Source organism: Gorilla gorilla, chromosome 9, assembly GCF_029281585.2.
Source record: "Gorilla gorilla gorilla isolate KB3781 chromosome 9, NHGRI_mGorGor1-v2.1_pri, whole genome shotgun sequence".
In the NCBI taxonomy this organism is placed as follows: domain Eukaryota; kingdom Metazoa; phylum Chordata; class Mammalia; order Primates; family Hominidae; genus Gorilla; species Gorilla gorilla.
The window spans coordinates 75,552,666-75,577,061 of NC_073233.2; the positions used below are offsets into that span (position 1 = coordinate 75,552,666).

At 56.0% G+C, this 24,396-nt stretch overlaps 2 protein-coding genes across 5 annotated transcripts; both read right to left on the minus strand.

Annotated features, from left to right (window-relative positions):
- Positions 1–504: 504 nt before the first annotated feature.
- Positions 505–11,903, minus strand: TBX10 (T-box transcription factor 10). The gene is made up of 10 exons (XM_004051658.5): positions 11,661–11,903; positions 9,499–9,628; positions 8,859–9,185; positions 4,212–4,479; positions 4,032–4,133; positions 3,405–3,576; positions 2,155–2,310; positions 1,810–1,877; positions 1,525–1,619; positions 505–1,096 (listed from the first exon to the last, which is right to left on the minus strand). Exons 3-10 carry the CDS (start codon positions 8,863–8,865, stop codon positions 807–809), a joined length of 1,158 nt encoding a protein of 385 aa, XP_004051706.5. The 5' UTR covers positions 8,866–9,185; positions 9,499–9,628; positions 11,661–11,903; the 3' UTR covers positions 505–806.
- Positions 11,904–11,968: 65 nt separating this feature from the next.
- Positions 11,969–16,994, minus strand: ACY3 (aminoacylase 3). Of its 4 annotated transcripts, none has more exons than XM_055354638.2 (7): positions 16,920–16,994; positions 16,212–16,467; positions 15,261–15,291; positions 14,691–14,784; positions 14,449–14,556; positions 14,164–14,273; positions 11,969–12,353 (listed from the first exon to the last, which is right to left on the minus strand). In XM_055354638.2, the coding sequence occupies exons 2-7, from the start codon at positions 16,445–16,447 to the stop codon at positions 12,138–12,140; spliced, it is 795 nt and encodes a 264-aa protein (XP_055210613.1). In that variant the 5' UTR covers positions 16,448–16,467; positions 16,920–16,994; the 3' UTR covers positions 11,969–12,137. The 4 variants fall into 4 exon arrangements, with proteins under 4 accessions (XP_055210613.1, XP_004051707.2, XP_055210611.1 ...); XM_004051659.5 differs by having other exon boundaries at positions 15,096–15,291; XM_055354636.2 differs by having other exon boundaries at positions 15,261–15,339.
- Between the last annotated feature and the right edge of the window lie 7,402 nt (positions 16,995–24,396).

Here is a 24,396-nt window from a genome sequence, read left to right on the forward strand (position 1 = left end):
CTTGTCTTCCCCTCTGGCTCCGTCGGGCTCCAGCCCCAGGCCTTTGACCTCCTTGTCCCAGAGTCCAGAGCTCTTCTCCCTTCCTGCCTTGAGTATTGACCGGATTCCCAAATCCCTCCCCCGTTCCTACCTCGGCACCTGTGGTCACTGACCACCGTGGTTCTGCGCCCTTCCACCAGACCCTGGGCTTGAGGACCAGATGACCTCAGCCTTGCGCACAGCATTTAAACGTGGGGTGGCGGGTGTCCGCCATGCTCTGCTGTGTGACGTTGAGCAGGTCCCGCGCCTCTCTGAGCGCCACTTTCGATCCTCATCTGGGCAAGTGCAGCCCTGCCACTGGGCTGGAGTCACCACTTTTAATATTACTGTGTGCTCCCAGGGATGCGGATGGCACTGGGCAGAGCTTCAGGATGCCTACAGGGCTGATGTGGGGACTGTGATGGGTCTGGGAGTTCCTGAGGCCCCCACCCACCCTGACCACGAGGACAGAAGTGCTCTGACCACTCATGCCAAATAGTTTAATGTTAGGGGGAAGGGAGAGGTAAGGCAGGGTTTTCGGGAGTTACCCCCAAAGCAAGAGGGCACAGTATTCAGGCTGCTGGGGTTGGGAGGTAGAAGGCCTGGTTCCAAGCTTGCCATGGTCCCAGCCTTGCTGTGACCCTGGGCAGGTAGCCTCTTTCTCTAGACTTTCACCTACCCTGCTCTCCTTGAGACAGAGGTGGGGCTGGAGGGGGCGGGGCAGAGGCTGATTCCCACACCCGGTGTAAGGTCCAGGGTAGCAGGGCTTCCCCACAGGGCTTCTGCCATCACTGGGAGTCCTGGCCGGGCCCCAGGCACACCACAGTGGGGGACAGGAGCCCCAGCCCAGCTGGGAGAGGCAGGCCTCCTTGATCCCTATCAGCCCGGATGTTGGGGAGGGGGTATGGTGCTGGTCGGGTCTTTGGGATCCCTAGGTGGCTCGGGGCTCCAGAGTACAGGCTCTGATACGTGACAGGCCTGTAGGTGGCTGGGGCCAGCAGGACGTCAGGTGGGGGCAGCAGCTGATGATGGAGCCGAGCAGGGGTCTTGGAGGTGGAAGCTGAAGCTTTGTTGGGGTCTGAGGGAGGAAATGGTCTGAGTGGACTCTGGGCCTCCCATCGCATCCTCATCCCTCATCCCAGGCCTGCCATGGTCCCTTCCTGCTCCTCCTTCCCAAGTTACCTACCTCTCAGCCTTCGCCTTTGCTTTTCCCTCTGCCTGGAATTTCTTCTTCACCTTCTCCCTCTGTCCAAACCCTTCCCAGTCCTCCAAGGCCCAGCTTGAGAGCCACCTCCTGCAGGAAGCCTGCCTGGCACCCCCTGCCTGTGCTCTTTGCCCTGAGCCCCATATTGTCTTAGGCATGTCTGCTTCCCCCTCTGTGTGTCCACACAGGGGCCCTGTGGGTTTGCTGAGCTGCTGAAGCCCCTTCCTGGAGGTCCTGTCCCTTTGCCTCCCACCCACTGTGTACAACTTAGTCCCACTATGTCTGCAGGCCTGGGGCCTTACCTTTCTCCCTGTCTGTGGCACCCTTCAGCACACAGGGACTGAGGCTGCTGTGACTCCAGGCTGGGACACTGAGCAGGGGCCGTGGGGCCACAGGCCTGAAAGAGCAAGCAAGAATGGGGGGAGGGGATCAAGGGGAAGAACCCGGGCCAGGGATCATGGCCAGCTTCAGATGGTGGGGCCCCAGGATGGGTCAGAGGGTGTGACCCTGAAACAAGGGTCAGGAACTGAGGCCTTAGGATATGCCTGGGGTGGGGGTGAGGGGCTAGGGTCAGGGTCAGACAGTACCAGGAGTCCAGGTCACTCTCTCTAAAGCCCTTGGCAAAAGGGTTGCTGGCGATTTTCAGCTGGGTGATCTGCAGGAGACAAAGTGCAGTTGTGGGCTGGCCATGAGCCAGGCTCAGCCACCTTGTCCTCCCGGGAACCGGCAGTGAGGAGGCCCTGGCACCCGGGCCTCTTGGCCCAGGAACTCTGAGCTGATAGGAGTGCGGGCAGGGCCTTGACTGATGGCAGATACTCAGGGCAAGTTGGGAGGGCAGTAGTCTGTGCCAGTGAGGGCTGCAAGCCTCAGGGCTCAGTCTCCACCCCTGTGAAATGGGCCCGCAGCGGGTGCTCCCGAGCTGGTTCACCCACCCTGTGGTTCTGATAGGCTGTCACTGCTGTGAACTGGGTCTCTGTGAAGATGAAGGACTTGAAGTTCTCCTGGGCGTAGCGCTCACTGTCCTTGCGTGGGTCCACGAAGACCACGTGGAAACGGGGCTGGTAGCGGTGCATGGAGTTGAGAATGATCTGTGGAAGGGACAGAGCAGGGGTACAGGGGTGAGGCGGACTACAGCGGACTCCCTGAGGCTGGAGTCCTTCCCTCCAAGCCAGGAGACTGCCCCGGGCCTGCCACCCTGTTCCTTTCATGGCAGCGCGGGGTCTGAGCTAGAGAGGCTGCGGTTCCGTGTCAAAGGCCCCTTTGGATCATGGATCCTTGCCTCCATGTCCTCTCACACCCCACATCCCAGCTGCCACCCACTGCCTGTGTGCCGGCCCGCCACTGTCATGTTCACCAGTTTCCTTGGTTGCCTCCTGGCCTGTCCCCTGTCCCCGCCTTACCCCTCTGTTCCTTCTCCACACAGCTGCCTGGGAAACCACATCATATGCCCCCTGCTTCTAACCGTCCAGCGACTTCCACCCCACACGGTAAAAGCCAGAGCCCCCCGAAGTCAGCCTGACCCCTCAGGCATTCGCCTACTTGGCTTCCCCTCCTGGCTCCACTCCGGCCCCATGGATGCATCTTGCAATTCTGCTGGCCCGGGATTCTCTGGCCTCAGGGCCTTTGCACCTACTGTCCCCTCTGACGGGCATGGACCCCTCCATCCCCCACCTCCTTCAGGTCCTCAGCTCCCTGAGCTCCCTGAGCCCCCTGAGAGCAGCAGCACCCTTTCTCCGCCCCCCTTCCGTACCTCTGCTTTCTCTTTGGCATTTGTCCCTATCTGAGACTCTGGGGACGGTGTCTTCTGGACCCTGCCTTTGCCCCAGGAAGTGACCTCTGTGAGGGCAGGGATCATTGGCTGTTTGACCAAGTGTTAATGATGCTGTGTCCGCACATAAAGCGGGCCCGGCCTAGGCTGGGCATTCCATACCTTGTCCTCCCTCTCCTTGCGGGGGACAACGTATGCTGGAACATTCCCCCACCCCCACCCCCTTTTCCACCTGCCTGGACAGCCCTCCCTACTGTGCCACCCCCAGCCAGGTGAGCTCGCCACCCCGGCTCCCCGCCCCGCCTTGACCATCAGCAGCAGGCAGAGGTGCTGGGCACCAAGGCCATTGGACACCAAAGTCCCTACCAGCCCTGACCCCAGGCCCTTCCGTCCCCACCGTGGCCCGGGCCTCACGTGGCCATTGTCATCCAGCAGGTTATTGGTCAGCTTGAGCTTGTCGAAGGACACAATCTGGCGCATCCACTGGGCACCCTTGGCTGGCGAGTCGGGGTGGAAGTGCACGCGGCCAGGTGTGGCTGGGTCTGCCTTGCCCGCCACCAGCCAGGCCGAGCTGTGGAAGGCATACCTGGGGAGCACAGCGAGGTGATGAGGGCTTCCCCAAGCAGAGTCACACCTGAACAATACAGGCGGGGTGAAGGGGCTGCTGCTGACTCCAACACTGCTCACCCCACCTGGTGGGCACCTTGCTAAGGAACCCAAGGCTCAAGAGAATCCTGTTGAGACCTGAGTTCTCTGTGGCTGCACCTGGCTGGTGGATGACAGGATAACCCCTGCTGCCCTGGGCTAGACCTCTCTGCCTGCCCAAGGCTAGCCCACTACCCATGGAAGTCTGCTTGGTACCCTGAACTGGGCTCCCTCCTGCCCTCAGGCTGTTGTTGCCTGTCTGTCGTCCTGCCCTTAGGCTGGACCTCCCTGGCATTGTTTAGACAGGCCCCTGCCTCACCTTGGGGTGCAGGAAGGGTCTAATTCCTGGTCTCAGCACCTGAGACCTGAGCCTTTGCCCCAGGCCAGTCCCCGCACCTGTATCTCTTGTCGTCCAGGGGGATGAAGTCCATGAGCAGGGCGTAGTCGGCCAGGGAGTCCATGCCCAGGATCTTCACCTGGAAGGGAGGGAACATCCTCCTGCGGGAGGGAGGTGCTCAGCAGCCGGATGCGGCTCCAACCCTGGCCCCTGCCCCACCCCGCCCCCGCTGCTCACACCTGCCTGCCTTGGTGACGATCATCTCAGTGCCCAGCTGGTTGAATTCCTCCCACAGAGGCTTCATCTCCAGCTGAACCGTCACTCTGGACACACGTGGGTTCTTGGGGCCCTGCCTAGTGGGCTCGGCCACAGCTTGGGCCCCAGTAGAGCTGGTGCAAGGGCCTGATGAGAATGGTGACCCCAGCTGCGGCTCCCAGCCAGAGCTGGTTGCAGGTAGGGAGTAGGTCTCTGAGGGTGCAAGTATGCCGAGGCCAGCAGATAGGAAGGCTGTGGAGAGAGGACGGAAGTGTGGGCCCCACGCATCACCCAGCCAGCTCTTATCCTTCTTATCCTTCAGGCTGCACCTACATGCCTCTTCCTCCAGGAAGCCCTCCCTGACTGCCAGGGCTGTGTTCTCACAGGATCCCCCACTCAGCATCACTCTGTGAAGTAAATGCTCACTTAAAGTCTATTTTGCCAGCAAGCTCCTTGATGGTAGCATCAGGGCCTGTCTTGCTCCCCAGAGAATGTTTGGGCCATCTTGTGTCTATGTGGCCTCAAGCAAATTGTTTCACCTCCTGGAGCCTCAGTTTCCACATCTGTCAGAAGGGGCTCTTAATACCTGCCTCACAAGGCCGATGTGAGGATTAGTGACCATGCACAGGGGCTGGTGCACAGGGGGCCCTTCACAAACAGCACCTGTTCTAGATGATATGTGTGTGTGGGGGGGGGGAGGGAGCAGGGGTCTTCCCCAGCTCTGTGGGACCCTGCCTCCCGGTGCTGCTGAAGGAGAGCTGAGCCAAGAAGAGCCCCCCATTCAGCACCAATTACCCATCCCTGACCTTGACAACCCGCCCAGAGCCTGCCTCCAGAAACCCATCCTACCGTCTTTTTCTCTGGTCTCTGCACTCTTTTCTAAACATCTTGTCTTTTGATCTGCAATCCCAGCATAAGTCTTGGCCAAATGCTTTGTCACCCTTCACCCCTCCAATTAAAAAAAATCTTAGCTAAATAAGATACCATTTTATACCCATTAAGATGGCTATTAGAAAAGAAAAGAAACCAGAAAATAAAAAGTGTTGGTAAGGAGTTGGAAAAATTAGAACTCCTTTTTTTTTTTTCTTTTTTTGAGGCAGGGTCTCACTCTGTTTCCCAGGCTGGAGTGCAGCGGGAGCTCTGTCATAGCTCACTGCAGCCTCGACCTCCTGGCCTCAAGTGATCCTCCCATATCAGCCTTACAAGTAGCTGGGACTATAGGTGCACACCACCACACACGGCTACTTTTTTTTTTTTTTTGTAGAGATGGGATCTCCCTGTGTTGCCCAGGCTGGTCTTGAACTCCTGAGCTCAAGTGATCCTCCCACCTCGGCCTCCTAAAGTGTTGGGATTACAGGCGTGAGCCACTATGCCTGGCCTCAAGAAATTGGAACTCTTGTGCACTGCTGGTGGGAATGTAAAAGGTGCAGCTGCTGAGGAAAACAGCATGGTAGCTCCTCAAAAAATTAAAACTAGAATTACTATATATATATATATTTTATTATTATTTTTTTTTCCAGACAGAGTCTTGCTCTGTCACCCAGGCCGGATGGATCTTGGCTCACTGCAACCTCCGCCTCCCTGGTTCAAAAGATTCTCCTGCCTCAGCCTCCCAAGTAGCTGGGATTACAGGCGTGCATCATCATGCCTGGCTAATTTTTGTATTTTTATTAGAGACGGGATTTCACCATGTTGTCTAGGCTGGTCTCGAACTCCTGACCTCAGGTGATTTGCCCACCTCAGCCTCCCAAAGTGCTGGGGTTACAGGCATGAGCCACCGTGCCCGGCCTGGAATTACCATATGATCCAGCAATTCCACTTCTGGGTCTATACCAGAAAGAATTGAAAGAAGGAACTCAAACAGATATTTGCACACCCACGTTCTTATGAACATTATTCACAATAGCCGAGAAGTGGAAGCAACCCAGTGTCCATCGGAAAATGAATGAACAAAATGGGGTCCATCCGTGCAAGGTAATAGTATCCAGCCTTAACAGGGAAGAACATTCTGACACATGCTGCAACATGGATGAGTCCTGAAGACGCTGTTACACGAAATGAGCCAGACACCAAAGGACAAATACCATATGATTCTACTCATAGGTGGTACGTGGTGAGGCCAAATCATAGAAACAGAAAGTAGAATGGTGGTTGCCAGGGGCTGGGGAGGAGGAAATGGAGAGTTGTTGTTCCATAAGGACAGAATATCAGTTCTGCAAGATGCAAAATGTTCTAGAGATGGATGCTAATGATGGTTGCACAACAGTGTTGTTAGAAACGCTTGTTTTCCGGTGCCGTAAAGAAATAGCACTTGACTAGGAAAACCAGAGACCTTTGTTCACTTGTTTGTCTGCTGACCTTCCCTCCACTACTGTCCTATGACCCTGCCAAATCCCCCTCTGCGAGAAACACCCAAGAATGATCAATAAAAAAAAAAAAAAAAAATTCTTAATTTAAAAAAAAAAAAAAGAAATAGCACTTGAACATAAATTTAATTTCCTCAGCAAGGCCATTTTTTTTTACTTTTTGCAGAAAGGGTACACTCGCCAGCAGTTCTGCCATGAGAGTACACCGAACAAAGTAGACAGGGTCATTTATAACCTGACGGGTCCACCCTACTGCTGTGTCTGGTTCCCATTGGCTGGAACGGGACCTCACATAATTCTGTATTTGTCCTGATTGGCTAGTAACTTAGAACTTTTAAAACAGGCAAAGGCAGAGGAGAACAAAGGAAGGAGGAAGTAACTTATAGAATGCTGAGAAAGGTAAAAACACCTTCAAATAAGGAAGAGGAACAGGCTATGACCTAATGTTTGCTTGGACCAATATAAGCATGCCAGGGCAAATATTTAGGCTAAATTGTGGGAGCTAAGAACATAAAATATATTGATTTTTTTTTATTATTGTTAGCAGATATTTAAGAATGTTAGTACAGGTCTTTGAATAAATTTTGCTTCTAAGAGAAGTTATTTATTCTAATTAGATGGCAGGAAAGTCTTTGAAGAGGAACCTCTACTTTACTTTTTACAATGTGAATGTAATTAATGACACAAAACTGTGTATTTAAAAATGGTTAAGATGGGCCGGGCGTGGTGGCTCATGCCTGTAATCCCAGCACTTTGGGAGGCCGAGGCGGGTGAGTCACTTGAGGTCAGGAGTCTGAGACCAGCCTGGCCATCACGGCAAATCCTATCTCTACTAAAAATACAAAAATTAGCCAGGAGTGCTGGCGGGCACCTGTAATCCCAGCTATTCGGGAGGCTGAGACACAAGTGTCGCTTGAACCCAAGGGGGTGGAGGTTGCAGTGAGCCAAGATAGCACCACTGCACTCCAGCCTGGGTGACAGAGTGAGACTCTGTCTCAAAAAATAAATAAATAAATAAATAAATAAATATATATATATATAAATAAAAAGGTTAAGATGGTAAATTGTGTTATGTATATTTTACAATTAAAATGTTTTAAATGGAAAAAAATCCTGAGAAACAGAACTATTATTTTATAGCAGCCCCATAAGGAGCTGAGAAGCTGGAAGGGCCATGGAAGCCACAGTGGCTGGGAGTCAGGGGACAAGGTTTTATTCCCAGCTGTGTCCCCACCCGAGTGGCTTTGGGATATTTACATGACTGTAAGACTATGGGATGCCTGGAGCAGAGGGGGGATGCTGGGTGTTGGAGAGATGGATGAACTGGCAGACAGGCGGGTGACGGAGGCCCCCAGGGTGGCATAGCATCTGCTGAGGTACCAGGTGGACGGCATCTGGCCAGGGTGAGCTCTTAGTAGATGCCTGGGGAGAATGTGGAGCCCAGGGCCATGGCCACGTCCTCAGCAGCCCTGAGAGCTGCGTGCAAAGGCCCTGGGATTTCTGCAGCCTCGCGGGGGAGGGGGCATCTTTGTGACATGGATGGGTCACATCAGGTTTGAGGACCCTGGGCAGGATGGGTAGATGGGCTGATGTCCCCCTGCCCCTGTGGCCAGTCCATCAGAAGGGTAACTGCTTGTCACCCGGCTGCCCTGCTGGGGCGGGTACGTCATCCAGGTGATGCCAGCCCCCCTGGGTCCATGGCGATGGGTCCCAAGGTGGGGGGGCTCATGATTTCACTGGGCCTGGAGGCTTTGCCGGTGGTCACTGGCTCCCAAGTCCTCTAGGGGCTCACCCGCTGCCCGACGCAGCCAATGTGCTGCCCCTCAACACTTTCAGGGACTCTGGAGGGGGGGAGCCTGTCCTTTGCTCAGTCCCTCTAGAAGCCAGCATTCCTCAGGGCCCAGAGATGACAGCTTGCCAGAAGCATCGAGTGTCAAGTCTGGAAGGGAAGCTAAGGGCTTCTTGTCCAGCCCCCAACTTTGATGCTCAAGGAGCTGGGGCTCAGGGAGAGGCCCGAGGTCACACGTGCCCAGTGAGGCGCTCATCTCCCGGAACAGCCTGGTCCCTGGCATCTCCCATAATTGCACTTGGGCAGCCGTGAGCCCTGTCCCGTTGGGATCTCAGACCTTAGCCTGGGGTGCCCCTGCCCCACCCTCTTGCGAAGGACCTGGGTTCAGCGGGGCTGTCTTGGTTCCCACCCTGCCCACACACCCTGGAACCTGAGCCTGACCCATGAGACCACCTCTGCTTCAGAACGTAGCCTACCTGCCATGGAGACAGAGAGGCTGTCCGGCTCCTGGAGAAACACTGCTTGGCTGGGGCTGGGCTGCAGCTGCCACCCAAGGGGAACCTGCCTGCTGGAAGGGGTGGTCACCACTCGTCCACTCGGCACCTCAGCTCAGCCCTCAGGTGCTCACACAGGCTGTAGTCTCTCGGCAGGATGGTCCTTGCCTCCTCGATTGCCCTCCGTCCACGTCCTGAGGTCGTGGTCTTCCCACTCGAGCTGGACCCCTGGTCTCCGAAGGTGAGATGCAGGCTCTGGGGCGTGCAGCGGCCCTTCTCCAAGCCACTCTCGGGCTGTGCTGTCCAAGGCTGTGCGGGAGGAGGGCAGGTGGGAAGGTTCTGACGTTGCAGAGCCCCCCTTCCTCCCTCCTTATCCTCCCTCTTCAGGTTCCTCCCTTCCCCAGCTAAGAGCCCCCCAGCCATTCCTGATCGATGGGCCCAGGCGTGGCAGGGGTGAGGGGGTGGGAGAGTGGTTCTTGAGGACGGCTGGGCATCTGCAGGGGTCCAGGCCTGGCTGACTGGAGGAGCTGGGGCCCCGGGGGTTGGGAGGCACAGTGGGAGCAGTAGATCGCGGGCTGAATGGCGGAGGAGGTGCCCTCCCACCAAGACCCAGACCCCTGACCTGAGGCTGGCCCCAGCCGGCCGGCAGATGTGCAATTGTCAGGATCAGTGTGAGCAGGAAACGCAAGGGGGCAGCAGCAACGAGTGCAGTCAGCATAGAGCCCCAGACTGGGTGGCGGGAAGCCCAGGTCCTGTGGCACGTGAACCCACACGCACAGACACATGGATGAACTCAGGGAGCTGCACAATGCTGGCAGGTCCCACAGTCTCCGTGCCTCAGCCTCCCCAGTTAACCTAAGCACATAATCTCTTCCGCCTGTGATGGTCTAGCCCAGCCTGGAGAGCGGTAAGCCCATCCCGCCTGGAACTGGGGGCACTGCCCTGGCTGATGGTGTCCACGGAGCCCCCATCTGGGCATGAGTGGAAACGGTGAGACTGGCCCAGGTGAGAAGTGGGCGTCCGCTCTGCCTGTGGGTCTGTCTGTTCTCTCTGGCCTGACCGGGCACCCTCTCCAGGTTGTCTGCAGCCTGTGCTGGGCATTCAGGGGACACATGGATCACTCTGCAGGGAGGCAGAACCCGGAGGCCCCCCTGAGAGGCTGCCAGTTCCTTGGTTGAGAGTGCTTGCTGGCCTTTTGACTCTTGCCGAATGGCACAGAGTGGGTCGTCTGGCTGGAGCCCCCCATTCCTCCTCCAGAATCCTGTCTTGGGGATGCTGGGTTGGCAGTGGCCTTGATTCCTAAGAGGGGGCATGGAGGGGCTGGGGGGTGGCAGGGCTGCTTCTCCCTGAGCGCTATGTTCTGGGCGCAGCTGCAGCTCAGGGATGCCTGTGGCTCAATCCCTTGTGTCTCAGATCTCAGCCTGCAGAGCTGGATGGGACCCCACACAAAGACGGTGGGCTGGCTCTGGGGGATGTAAATGGAGGAGGGCCGGCCCCTGGCCCAACCCCATGCCCGGCTGTGTGAGAAAGGCTTCCAGCACTTTGGAGTTGCTGCCAGGCAAGATGGGAGTGCTCTGTGTGAGTTGGAGGGTCCCAGCAGCCCCTTGGGGCTATACAACAAGGTGTAGTCATCTGCCCTGGCCATGGCACGGTGGGTGGGAAGTGGGGAGATGATGGAGGGAGTTGGGGGATCCATTCCAGTACTGGTGGCTCCCCTTCACCGAGACACCCAGGGGAGGGCCAGGCTGGGATTGTAGTGGCCCCTGATACGTGTGTGTGTGCGATTTTGATCTGTGTGATGGGAAACAACCCCCCTCCCACACACACACACGAGCACACTGACATGCTAACCCACATGCACGCAGACACACGGATGAACTCAGAGCCTGCTGACTCGCCACACGGTGCACACACATACAGCTTCTGTGCACATGGACTTACCACACAGCACGCGCACAGACACAGGCAGGCCTCCCTGCACACCCCTCCCCGGCTGGCCTGCCCTGCCTGCCCGAGGCGCCTGCTGGCCCCCTGCCCCCTCATCCATCTTGCCTGCCAGCCTGTCCCTGGTGCCCCCGTATCCTTCACACCTTCTCATATCACTGCTCAATACCAGGAGGTGGCGTGGCAGCCGTGGCCGCAGGGAAATGGATGGGCAGGGCGGGGGTGTAGAGGGCTGGGGGAGTGGCACCGCGAGGGGACTCTGGACTCCAGCAGCCCCAGCTGTCCAACAAGAGTCCATTAGGCTCAGGCAGGTGCAGGCAGTGAGGCTGCAGCCAGGTCGCATGTAGCCCTGCCTATTTGTCCTGCCGTGACACCCTGAAGGGTGCCAGCATCAGGACAGAGGGGCCCTCAGCAGTGGGCCTCGTGCCGGCTTGCCTGACATCAGTGCGCGGTGTCCTGGGGATGGCGGAAATGGTGGCTTCCCAATTAGAGCTGGGAAGTCCCTCTGCCCCAACCCAAGCCGCCTCCTCCCTGCATCTCTGCAGTTGGACAGGCTGTCCTGCATGGGGACAGCCTTGTCCTGCTGTGGCCCTTCCCCCAGCCCTCACTCCCTGCTTGAGCCACTATGGGCACCGGGCTCATTACACACTTGAAAATGTACATCTGGCCACATAGAGATCCCCTTAGAACGCCCAAGGAACTGAGGCTCTTGGAAACACGTGTGTGTGGGAAACGCACAGACACGCACGCCAAGGAGCACCCAGGGCAGGGCAGGCCATGCACGGACAAACACACACCAGTGCACAGACATGGGCCCGGCTCTGCGCTCCGCACACTCACCCTCTGGCCCCAGGACTGTAGGAGGGTTGCGGGGGGTCCCCCTCTGGGTTGTAGCCTCCTCTGGAAGCCCCTCCACTGGATCCAGAGCAATCCTTCTTCAGGTTCTCCTCCCACACTCTGGAATCCTCCCCCGGGCATGGATGGACAGCTGTGGGCACAGAGGCAGCCACCACTGGCCCCAAGACACTTGCATGTCCAAGGCTGCACTGGCCAGACCTCCCCCAGATCCTGTGGTCAACCTCCCTTCCTCCATCCACTTCCCCAGCCAGAGAGGAGCCGTGCAGGACAGAGGCCACAAACCATAGACCTCTGGACATCTTCCATTTTATAGAAAGGGAAACTGAGGCCAGGGGTTGGGGAGGCCTGGAAAGGAACATGGTGCATGGTAGGTGGCAGAAGGGACCTCTGTGCTCAGAGCTGTGCCTCAGGACCCATCGTTCAGATGGGAAGACTGAGGTTGGGGAGGTGTGGCTTGGGTTAGGAAGCTGGGCTCGGGGCAGGGGTCAGCGCAGGCATGGCAGGCACGGTGAATGTGAACTTCTCAGTCTGGACAAAGGCAACGCCCTTCTCATAGTAGGCAGCCTCGTTAATGAACACGGGGTACACCGTGGACTCTCCCTCATAGAGCAGGTCCTCCCCACTGAACATCTGGAAGATGGGAGCACCAGGCTGCAGTGGCTGGAAGTCTCGGTCCTGGGAGGAGAGCCAAAGGCCAAGATTGCTGGGGCCACCTCTGCCCTGGCCCCAGAGGGGGGTGACCCCAGCTTGGCCCCCAAAAGATGCCCCTCATTCATGGCCTTTCCCACCCATGCTTCACTTCCTTAATCCATATGACAGCAGGTCTGGTGAGATACCAGTCTGCTCTGTGTCTAGAAATGAAGACACAGGTCACCTTGGGGTGGCATGTGCCCATGTGGAAGTGGACCCTCATGGATACGGGCACAGGTATTGAAGCTGGAGTTCAAATTCTTGCTAGCTGTATAACTGTGAGCAAGTCACTTAACCTCTGTTTCTCAGCTTTCTTGTCTGTAAAATAAGGATTACAGTATCTCCTCCTATCATTCTGAAGTTTAGACTAAACAGGTTAATAGTGCTTACAGCAGTGTCTGGCACACAGTAAGTACAATATGATTCTTTATTAAATAAATTTTGGCTGGGCGCAGTGGCTCACGCCTGTAATCCCAGCACTTTGGGAGGCCAAGGTGGGTGCATCATGAGGTCAGAAGTTCAAGACCAGCCTGGCCAACATGGTGAAATTTCATCTCTACTAAAAATACAAAAATTAGCCAGGTGTGGTGGTGAGTGCCTGTAATCCCAGCTATTCGGGAGGCTGAGGCAGGAGAATCGCTTGAACTCAGGAGGCGGAGGTTGCAGTAAGCCAATATTATGCCACTGCACTCCAGCCTGGGCAACAGAGCGAGACTCTGTCTCAAATAAATAAATAAATACATTTTAAGGCTGGGCACAGTGGCTCATAATCTCAGTGGCCTGTAATCTCAGCACTTTGGGAGGCTGAGGTGGGCAGATCACTTGAGGTCAGGAGTTCGAGACCAGCCTGGCCAACATGGTGAAACCCTGTCTGTACTAAAAAGACAAAAATTGGCTGGGTGTGGTGGTGAGTGCCTATAATCCCAGCTACTGGGGAGGCTGAGTCAGGAGAATCGCTTGAACCCAGGAGGCAGATGTCACAGTGAGTTGAGATTGCACCACTGCACTCCAGCCTGGGCGATGAAGCAAGATTCTGTCTCAAAAAATAATAATAAAAAATAAAATAAATTTTAAAATTGTAGGAGGAGCCACCCAAATTGACTGTTATGACTGAACGTCTGCAAGGTAGCTGGGCACGGCTGGATTAAGACTGTCTAGCCCTAAACATGGACGGGATGGTGCTGCCTCCATTTGTAAGAAGGTAACTCCTCAAAATGAAACTTCAGGGCACAAAAGGCCACAAGACTGCACCAGACCCTATTCAACAATGACCCCCTGTGGCAGCAAGCAGAGCAGCAGCCAGTACGTTCTTCTCAGGCACCCAAGGGAAAGGTGTGGAAGCAGGATTGCCTAATCCTGGAACATTCAGGAAGGGAAGGCCTGCAGAGAGACATACTGCCAACAGGCATGGGGATGCTCGAGGAACCAATTGAAAATCAGAAAAGAGCTTTGTATTTGCACCTCCAAGCAGGTGAATTGAGTCATGCCTGCTCCATGTCCCCTCCCTCTGCCTTTTACAGCCAGGGTAGGGTTGTCTCCATCATGCCCTCCACAGGAGCTATGGGGATCACTGTGGCCTCTTGTGCTAGGCCTGAGTGTGGGGTTCCAGGGAAGGCAGCAGGGCCAGGGGAAGTGGGATGGCGGAGCCCAGCCTCCCATCCTGCTCCTCAACCCGAGATGCTGGTGAGCTCGTGGGAGGCTTGGCTGCACCCTCTGGGGCTCAGTTTTCCTTCACAATCCTCCTCCCCAAGGCTGTGGCCCCAGAAATCACCCCCCACCACACACACACACACACCTGCAGCTGAGGATGCACAGTGCCTGCCAGGTTCCCGGCCTCGGTGCGGGGGAAGTCCACGACGCCCACGGGTCTATAGGCTTCCATCTCAAAGGCAGGAAAGGCCGTACCTGTGTGGGAGGCTGGGTGTGTGAGCCCATCCCTCCCTCCAGGCTAGGGGACAGACTGGGCCGTGGGGGTACCTCAGGGCTAGATCCCAGCCTGCCTGTGAGCCTGGCTCCCCAACCCCTGAGCCAGACCTGCTCTTCCCCGGACCTGTTTCCCGAAAGTCCCCTGGGGTCTCACCCTGGTTGAAGAGTTCGATGAAGTCCAGAACTGTGGCCACCAGGGTCCTCATCCTTGAGAAAATGTCAGCCCGCAGCACGCCCTGTGGCTGGGGGCCCAGCTCCAGACCTGGGGACCAGGAAGCAAGGGGTTAGGCAGGTGCAGGACCCATATACTCCTTGAAGAGGCCCTGCCCCTTGGTGACTGGCCCCGCCCCTCCAGCCCTCCTGGCCCCGCCCACTTCTCAGAAGGCCGCGGCCCACCCAATCCATTTTTGGCCACGGAGTCCAGGTTGTAGCTCTCCTCCCCAGACCGCTGGTACAGGAAGACCTGGCAGGACAGCTCGGGGTACTGCAGCTGGGGGCGAGAGAGGCAGGTTAGGGGCCCAGGCCTACTTGGGAAGGGAAACTGAGGTGGGAAGGTGTTGCATGGAGAAAACACAGGGCACCACCCTCCTTGGCCAGGTCTCCCTCTACCCTCTGGCAGGGTGGGGGAGGGGGTACCGGGGGCCTGGAGTGCTGGCGAGTGGCAGACCCCAGGGACTGGAGCCCAGGGGAAATTAGGCCCGGGGAAGAGGGGCTAAGCAAAGGAGGTTCCAGCATTGTCCCGCCTGCCCTCCCTCCCTCCCACTCCCCTCTAGGGAGCTGTGTGCTGGGGGCCGGGGCCACCTGCAGATGGCGGCACAGGTGCATGGCAAAGACTTCGTGGGAGGACTTTGCGATTAAGCAGGTGCCCATGTTGGCCGTGGTGTTGTGCAGGTCAAGGACAAAGTCAAAGGCCCGGCCCGAGGCCTTGGGCCCCAGCAGCTGGTTCAGTTCTCGGGCTCTTGTTACCTCGTATGGGTCGTCCGGAGTGGGCCTGGAACTGTGGAGACGGGAATGGGGGACACCGATCTTCACAGTCTCAGTCAGTCTTCAGTGGTTTAAGGGGAAAGGGGCAGGGGCCCTGCAGGAGCCACTCTGAGCAGCTCGAGCGAGGGCTTTCCCTTCAGCCGTTGTAGCTGTGTCCACCCCTGCCCGTGGCCCTCTTGGCTCTGCACTTCCCGGTAAAATCCAAGCTCTCAGCCTGGCCCACCCTCCCGCCCGCCTGCCCACTTGCCTGCCTCTCATGCCCTCACTCCAGCCACACTGCCTGAGCACCATGCTGGTCTCACCCCCAGGCCTGTGCTGTGCTTGGCCCTCCAGTGGAAACTCCCTCTCACCTCTCTTCCCCTGGCTAGCTTTTAGTCAGCCTTTGGGGCTTGGCTGAGACACCACTGCCTCCAGGAAGCCTTCCCTGACTGCTCTCAGCCAGGTTAGCTGCTTTGTGTAGCCCCCAGCCCTGCCTTTAGTCTCCTGGGTTATGGTTGCCCGGTTCTTCCTCTGTCTCCCCATTAAGCTTGAAGCCAACACCTTGGTCCTATTCCCCATTCTCTCACCTGAGCTGGCCAGAGCCTGGCCTGGAGATAGGACGCAGTGACTATTCATTGGAAGGAGGCATGAACAGTGGTCAGGGCACATGACAAGTAAACATGGCCTGTGGGGCTAATCTGAGGGAAGCACTAGGTCTGGGATCCCCAGAAGAGGTCCTGAACCAACTTGCAGTCAGGAAGGCCTTCCTGGGGGAGGTGACATCAATCTCGGTTTCTCTAAATGTTCGGTTTGTCCCATGGAGGAATGGGCCACATAGGCAGAGGGGAAGCAGAAGTGAAGGCAGGGAGGGCCCTGCTGGTGGCTGGAGGGAAGTTTTGTGGTGGGGACTCGGTGCCCAACTGCCTGGGCCAACCTGGCGGCAAAAGCACTCACTTGAGGAAGCTGCTGGTGAAGGTGCGGTTGAGGTCGTGGTCCACATAGCGGCGGCAGCTGGATGTGGCTGCCGGGTTGGCCAGCACAGGCACAGCGGAGAAGCTGGCTCTCTGCAGCTCTGCGGGGGCATGCAGCCAGTGCCGGGCCAGGTAGACGCCCGACATCTCGTTGCCATGCGTGCCCCCGGTCACAGCCACGCGACGCAGGGGCTCCCGGGGCACAGGCAGTGAGCACATGCTGGTGTGGGGTGCAGAACCTGGGGGTGGGCATACTTAGGAGACCCCGGCCCCGATGCAAGGGATCTGGGCTCAGAGCAAGGATGGCGGTGGGAGGCCCCACAGGGCAGCCGCCTGTCAAGAGGTGTGGCCAGCTGGGAGTGTCTCAGCTGTGTCCCAGCTGCACCCCCAGTGGCCCCTTCTCTGAGGAGACAATTTTCCTGCTCCTTTGGAGAAAAGAAGTTTCTTTTTCCTAAATTGAGAAGAGGGGCCCAACTGTTCAGGAAGATGGGTTCACCAAGGCACACTCCCTATAGGAAGAGGACTGCGCTCCTTTTTATAGACAGGGAAACTGAGGCACAGCGTGGGGAGTGGAAAGTGTCACCAGAGTTAGCTGTGGAGTGTCTGGGTTCTAGGCAACAGCCTCGCCTTCCTGCCCCTCCTGTTTGCTCCTCCGAGCTGGTGCAGGGGTCTCAGGTCAGGGGGTACTTACCGCTGATGCGGATCTGGGCTTCCCGGGCCACCAGGACTGGCGTCTAACTCGCAGACAGGCTGGTATTTATGGGCCTGGAGATCCACAGATGGGAAGTTTTGTGGCAAGCTGGCAGACAGCAGGGGGTGGGTGGGACGGGCTGAGGTTCACGCAGCCAAAGGTCGGAGTGCTGGGGTCTGCTCCACTGCTCCTGCCCCGCCCGCCCCACGCTGCTACTTGTGCTGCCACGGCCCAACGAGTCCAGGTCCTGCGGGCAAGTTCCTGCCCCTGCCCTTCGTCCTTCTGCTGGGCCCCAGAGGGGCCACCTTCCTTAACACTACTAAGAGGTACACCCGCAGTGGGGTAGTGACTTGGTTTTGCTCACCACCGGAGCAGGCTATTGAAAGTTATTATAGAGGTGTCACCTTGATGGCCACCAAAATGACAAGCTGCCCCTCCTTCACCACCTCGGCAACATGCCTCTGTCCTTGCAGCCCGCAGAGGGCTGTGGTCACTCCTGAGTCGCCCTTACCCAAAGATGCCATGTGGAGCCCCAGTTTTACAGCTCTTTGTTGCTTTAAGCAAAATTTTAAAATGTTTGATCCGGGATTTCAGTCATTTTCAAGGACAGTGTAACTCAGATGACTCGGTTTGCCCTGTTTTGGGAACAACCCTCAGGCTCATTTTATAGATGTGAAAACTGAGGCTCAGAAAATTGTCTGCAGGCACACAAGCCCTAGAGGCAGGCTGCAGGTGGCCCACAGAACCCTAGGGGCAGACTGTTCAGCAACACACAGAACCCTAGAGGTGGTAGAGGTGGACTGCCCATGGGCACACAGAGCCCTAGAGGCAGGCTGTCCAGGGGCACACAGAGCCCTAGAGGCGGGCAGCAGGTGGCACACAGAACCCTGGAGGCGGGCTGCAGGTGGCAAACAGAGCCCTAGAGGCGGGCTGCAGGTGGCACACAGAGCCCTAGAGGTAGGCTGCAGGTGGCACACAGAACCCTAGAGGCGGGCTGCCCAGGGGCACACAGAGCCCTAGAGGTGGGCTGCAGGTGGCACACAGAGCCCTAGAGGTGGGCTGCAGGTGGCACACAGAACCCTAGAGGCGGGCTGCCCACAGGCACACAGAGCCCTAGAGGTGGGCTGCAAGTGGCACACAGAGCCCTAGAGGTGGGCTGCAGGTGGCACACACAACCCTAGAGGCGGGCTGCCCAGGGGCACACAGAGCCCTAGAGGTGGGCTGCAAGTGGCACACAGAGCCCTAGAGGTGGGCTGCAAGTGGCACACAGAGCCCTAGAGGTGGGCTGCAAGTGGCACACAGAGCCCTAGAGGCGGGCTGCAGGTGGCACGAAGAACCCTAGAGGCGGGCTGCCCAGGGGCACACAGAGCCCTAGAGGTAGGCTGCAGGTGGCACACAGAGCCCTAGAGATAGGCTGCAGGTGGCACACAGAGCCCGAGAGGCGGGCTGCCCAGGGGCACACAGAGCCCTAGAGGCGGGCTGCAGGTGGCACACGGGGCCCTAGAGGCGGGCTGCAGGTGGCACACGGGGCCCTAGAGGCGGGCTGCAGGTGGCACACGGGGCCCTAGAGGCGGGCTGCAGGTGGCACACGGGGCCCTAGAGGCGGGCTGCAGGTGGCACACGAGGCCCTAGAGGCGGGCTGCAGGTGGCACTCAGGGCGTCCAATCTGGCTCCATCCCCTCCTGCTGCCTCTCAAGAGCAAAGTGGGGAAGGATGAAGGTGAGGTCCCCTGCACTCAGCCCTGGGGCCTCTACCTCCCACCAGGCTCAGCTGTCTGCTGGGAGGAGCTGAGGCCAGTTCCGAAGTCACTGGGGAGTGAGGCAAGCTGCTCCGCCAGGGCCTGCTGGATGCCAGGTGCTGGGACCCTGAGCTGGAGCCTCCCCCAGGCATCGATCCTGGGCCTTCTTTACCACCACACTGGGTCTCCCCGTGCCAGTCCAGCCCTGCTCCAGATGCCAGGCCCACCAGCCTGGGGGGCTCTGGGTGGCCAGGACCCTCTAAGTTACACCCTCTCGGAAGGTGCCCCAGATCACACTCAACTCTGTGTGGCCTGGGCTCTCCTGCCCTCCACACCCAAGGCTCCGTGAGCTCAGAGCATGGCGATTGTGGGGACAGGGGATTTGTCATCCTGGCTCCCATCAGGGCAGCTGGGATCTTGACAGGGTGTCAAGAGGGGTGGATGGAGTGTGAGGCTGAGCCCCCAGCGGGCCGGGGCTCCCTGTGAGCCCCCTCCAGGGGCCACTCCTCCTGGCACCTGGAGCCTCAGCAAAGGGAGGGCAGAGACTGCCATTAGGGGGCCATGCCATGCCATCAACTCCTGTATCCGGCCCAGCCCTGGGGGCAGCTGTCACCGGCTCCATTTTGCAGGTGTGGACTGAAGCTCTAGGGGTTGGGTGACTTGACTGAGTCCTTGGCAGGTGGTGGGAGAGGGAGTCAGCAGAGGAGCCTGTCGGCCTGGGTCTGTTCCCTCCTTGCTTGGGGTAGGGGTCTCAGGGACCCCCATGCTGCTTTATGAGTCTCAGGCCATGGTCTTTGTTGGAAGGCCCCCCCAAACCCCACAGAGGCTGGGATCCTGCTGACTCGGTGTGGTACCTCTCAGGAAGGAAGGGCCTCCGTGGCAGACCTAGCTATTTTGGGGGCTGCTGGGGGCCAGGGTGCTTCCTGCCATGAGGTGCTGGGCCCCCAACTTTAGGGGGCCCAGCAGTAGGGGTGCTGGAAAGTTTCACTTCCCTTGGCTGGGGTCCAGCTTCTGCATTTCAGTGAGTGTTTATGGAACAGAACGGGGTCCAGGAGCCCTCAGAAACAGCAGCCCCCAGTCCCGGCAGTGTGTGTGCGTGTGTACATGTGTGTGCATGTGCATGAGAGTATTGGGTGCATGTGTGCATGTATGTGTGTGTGTACATGTGTGCGTGTGTGCATGAGAGCGTGTGTGCATGTGTGTACATGTGCTTGAGCACGTGTGTGCGTGCATGTGCATAAGCATGTGTGCATGTTGTGTGCACACGTGTGACCTGGCTCTGGCCCCACCTCCCTGACAGGCTGTGTGACCTGGAGAGATTCAGTGCCCTCTCTGGGCTTTGGCTCCACCCTGTGAAAGTCCTGGCCAAGGGCAGCTGTGGGGAGTGAGGAACAAAGGGCGGGCACAAGCTTGAAAATGGGCACATGCAGACCCCAGCATGAGTGAGGGCAGAGGATGGTGATGTCATGGGCATCATCACTGGGGCCAATTTCCTCACTGCAGTTGGGGAAACTGAGACCCAGAGAGGGGTCAGAGCTGTGGTGTCCCCCTGTGTCAGCATCGAATTAGATTATGCCTCCCAGCATCACCTCATTGCAAGATGCAATCAGATCACGCCTCGTTACCCTATGCTTATAAAACCTGCCCCAGCCCTCAGCTCCGGGAGACACCGCTTTGGGAGCTGTCTCGGTGTTCTCCTTACTTGTTGGAAGAAATAAAATCCCCTATTAAATCCTCATTAGTTAACACCCGCCAAGCAACTGAGCCCACCCGTTGTGTGGGTAACAAAACTCTGGCGACCCAGATGGGGCCGACTGGGATTCTGATCCTAACTCCTTGAGGCTCACTAAGGTAAAGCAGTGGGCGCGGCACCTCCCCCGGGCGAACTCACCCACGTGGCCCCAGAGGGTTGAGGATGACTCCTGGGGATCTTCTGCTTGCTGCGCGGCCCGTGGGGCTGTCGCTCCGCCCTACCCCCGAAACAGCGGAAGCAGCTGCCTGGAGCTTCTGTTCTGCGCTGCTCCTTCAGGGAAGAAAGTGGACTTTGCCCCGCGGGTTGACTGAAAGGGTAAATTCTTTGGACCTAGCAGTGGGATCTCTAGACTTCAGCGCAGGGCACCTCTGCTTTCAGTTTCTGTCTGGCTCTGCGTGCCGTGGGGGATTGAGAGGCATCTCTGGCCAGGCCAAGGGCAACCCGGATCCCGGATCTGGGTAGACAACAGTGGGACTAGTTTTGGGAATTCGTTTTTTTTTTTTTTTTTTTTTTTTTTTTTTTTTTTTTTGAGACAGAGTCTGGCTCTGTCACCCAGGCTGGGGTGCAGTGGCGCGATCTCGGCTCACTGCAAGCTCCACCTCCCGGGTTCACGCCATTCTCCTGCCTCAGCCTCCCGAGTAGCTGGGACTACAGGCGCCCGCCACCACGCCCGGCTAATTTTTTGTATTTTTAGTAGAGACGGGGTTTCACCGTGTTAGCCAGGATGGTCTCGATCTCTTGACCTCGTGATCCGCCCGCCTCAGACTCCCAAAGTGCTGAGATTACAGGCGTGAGCCACCACGCCCAGCACGGGAATTTGTTCTTTTTTAGAGAAACAGAATTTTTCACAGGAGGCTGAGCTGCTCCATCTCCCAGAGCCCCTGCTTGCCATACCCCGGGTTACCAGAAACAGGAGCTCTGCCATTTGATGAAAAAAATACTTTTTTCAGATAAATGTTTTTGTCATATTATCACACAAAGTGGGTAAAGTTGTATATATATATACATACAACTTTTTACAAATATGTGATCATATGTACAAAGGCTAGAAGGAAATATACAGAAAAATATGTATTAAAATACTGTTTTTTTTTCATTATTTTGTAAGATACTCTACAAAACATTACAATGAGGTAGGACTATTTTAGTGCTAGAGAATATCATTAAATGAATTTGTTCAAGAGCTTCTTTGTCAGCTGGGTGCAGTGGCTCACACCTGTAACCCCAACACTTTGGGAGGCCAAGGGGGGCAGATCGCTTGAGCCTAGGTGTTCAAGACCAGCCTGGGCAACATAGGGAGACCCTGTCTCTACCAAAAAAAAAAAAAAAAAAAAAAAAAAAAATTAGGGTGGGCGCGGTGGCTCACACCTATAATCCCAGCACTTTGGGAGGCTGAGGCGAGTGGATCACCTGATGTCAGGAGTGTAAGACCAGCCTGGGTAACATGGCAAAACCCCGTCTCTACTAAAAATACAAAATTTATCCAGGCATGGTGGTGGGTGCCTGTAATCCTAGCTACTTGGGAGGCTGAGGCATGAGGCAGAGGTTGCAGTGAGCCGAGATCACGCCATTGCACTACAGCCTGGGCGACAAGAGCGAAATTCTGTCTCAAAAAAAAAAAAAAAAAAAAAAAAAAAAAAATTAGCCAGGTGGTGGCACACACAGCTGTGGCCCCAGCTACTCAGGAGGCTGAGGCGGGAGAATCACTTGAGCACGGGGAGTTGGAGGTAATCGTACCGTGAGTACAGTGAGCCGTTATCGTACGGCTGCATTCCAGGCTAGACAACAGAGTGAGACCTTGTCTCAAAAGAAAATAAATAAATAAATAAATAAATAAATAAAGAGCTTCTTTGTCAATATCCTTTTGTGGGTATACATCATAGTCCCACAGTACTTCTTCAACCCAGGGAGATAAATGTGTATTAGTCTGAAGACCCAGGAGAGAATCTTCAAGACTTGGCACTGTCACTAATGATGATCTGCTTCCTTACGTTATGACAAATGTATTCCCAGCTCTGGCTTGTTCTGCCTCATTAAGAGAATATTTGAAGACATTATTCATGATAGCAGCATCAGCATTTTGCAGAAGAAACCCTGGGGACAGATGTCTGCATGAAGCACCTTTATTCTGTGAATAAACTGGTATTTTTTAATGACCATTTCCTGCAACTGGCAAAAGTCTCCGTTCAGTTCTACTCCACAGGGTTGCACTGCTAAGCTATATGATCACCCCATAAAGACTGTGCTGAGCCTGGAGCTGACGTCAGCCACAGCTTTTCCTGATTGATCAGGGAGTGCATGAAGACAAATGAACTTCAATTCCATGAGGGAGAAGGAACGAGCAGTCAGTCTAAAGGTTCTGTTTGGTGTGAACCACCCAGTAGTTTCTGCTCATTTTCCCTTTGTCACATAATGAATCAATGAAGTCTTTATCACAAAGGAATGCATCAGCGTGAATGGTGGGTTCTGGCTGCTGCTGTAGTTTTTGAAGGATTAGATGTTCTGAGGAAAGCACGGTTTCTAGAGGCAAGCAATTCTGAAGGTCTTCTGCGGTGGGTTTTTTTTATTTTTTATTTTGAGACAAGGTCTGGCTCTGTCACCCAGGCTGGAGTGCAGTGGCTTGACTGTGGCTCACTGCAACCTCCAACTTCCAGGTTCAAGCAGTCCTCCCATCTCAGCCTCCCGAGTAGCTGAAACTACAGGCACGCACCCAGCTAATTTTTTTTTTTGAGATGGGGTCTTGCTATGTTGTCCAATCTGGTCTCAAACTCCTGAGCTCAAGTGATCCACCCCCTTCAGCCTCCTAAAGTGCTGAGATTACAGGCATGAGCCACCACACCCAACCTTTCTGCTGTGTTTTTAAACACCATGTCTTTATTTCCTTCAGTGAATTCATCAAAATCTCGGGCAGTTTGCATCTGCTGGAGCAGTGCCGGGCGCTCGGCAGAGCCACAGTGTAGAGCAGTTACAAGATTTCCTGCCTTGCCGAGTGAAATCTATGCCTTCCGATTTTTTTTAATTAATTAATTTTTTAAAAATTAGATTGGTACAAAAGTAATTGCAGTTTTTGCCATTACTTTCAATGGCAAAAACAGCGGTTACTTTTGAACCAACCTAATATTATAGAGACAGGGTTTCACAATCTTACCTAGGTTGGTCTCGAACTCCTAAGCTCAAGTGATCCACCCACCTTGGCCTCCCAAAACGTGGTGATTATAGGCATGAGCCACCATGCCCGCCCCTCCCCACCAATATTTTTTTAAAACTAGTTGAGTGTGGGCCAAGAGTTGTGGGATCTGTGTCACCACCAATCCCACCTCTAAGCTGCTGGGTGGGTAATATGGGAAAACAGTAATTGTAGCAGGACTCTAGTGGCACAAGCCATGCGGATAAACTACAAAAAGCAGAAGGGACACTGGGGATGCTGACATCTCCACTGGTTGAGATTACCCTTAAGGTATTGAGCAACTGTGGCCAGGTCCAGGAAGGGCAAAAAAAAAAAAAACAAAAAGGCAACAAAAGACAAGAAGCCACCGAGTCTCTTGGCTACAACCAGCCAGTACACAAGAAACAGTTCACTGCGGCCGGGCGTGGTGGCTCATGTCTGTAATCCCAGCACTTTGGGAGGATGAGGCGGGAGGATCACCTGAGGTCAGGAGTTCAAGACCAGCGTGGCCAAAATGGCTAACCCTGTCTCTACTAAAAATACAAAAAATTAGCCAGGCATGGTGGTGGGCACTTGTAATCCCAACTACTCGGGAGGCTGAGGCAGGAGAATTGCTTCAACCCAGGAAGCGGAGGTTGTAAGCTGATATCGCGCCATTGCACTCTAGCCTGTGCGACAAGAGCAAAACTCTTTCTTGAAAAAAACAAAAAACAAAAAAACAAAACAGTTCACTGGAGATGATCAGCCATAAGTAAGATCCCTAGGGACCCCACTGTCCGGCCAAAGGGCCTCCCGCCCTTGAGACCACAACAGTGTGCAT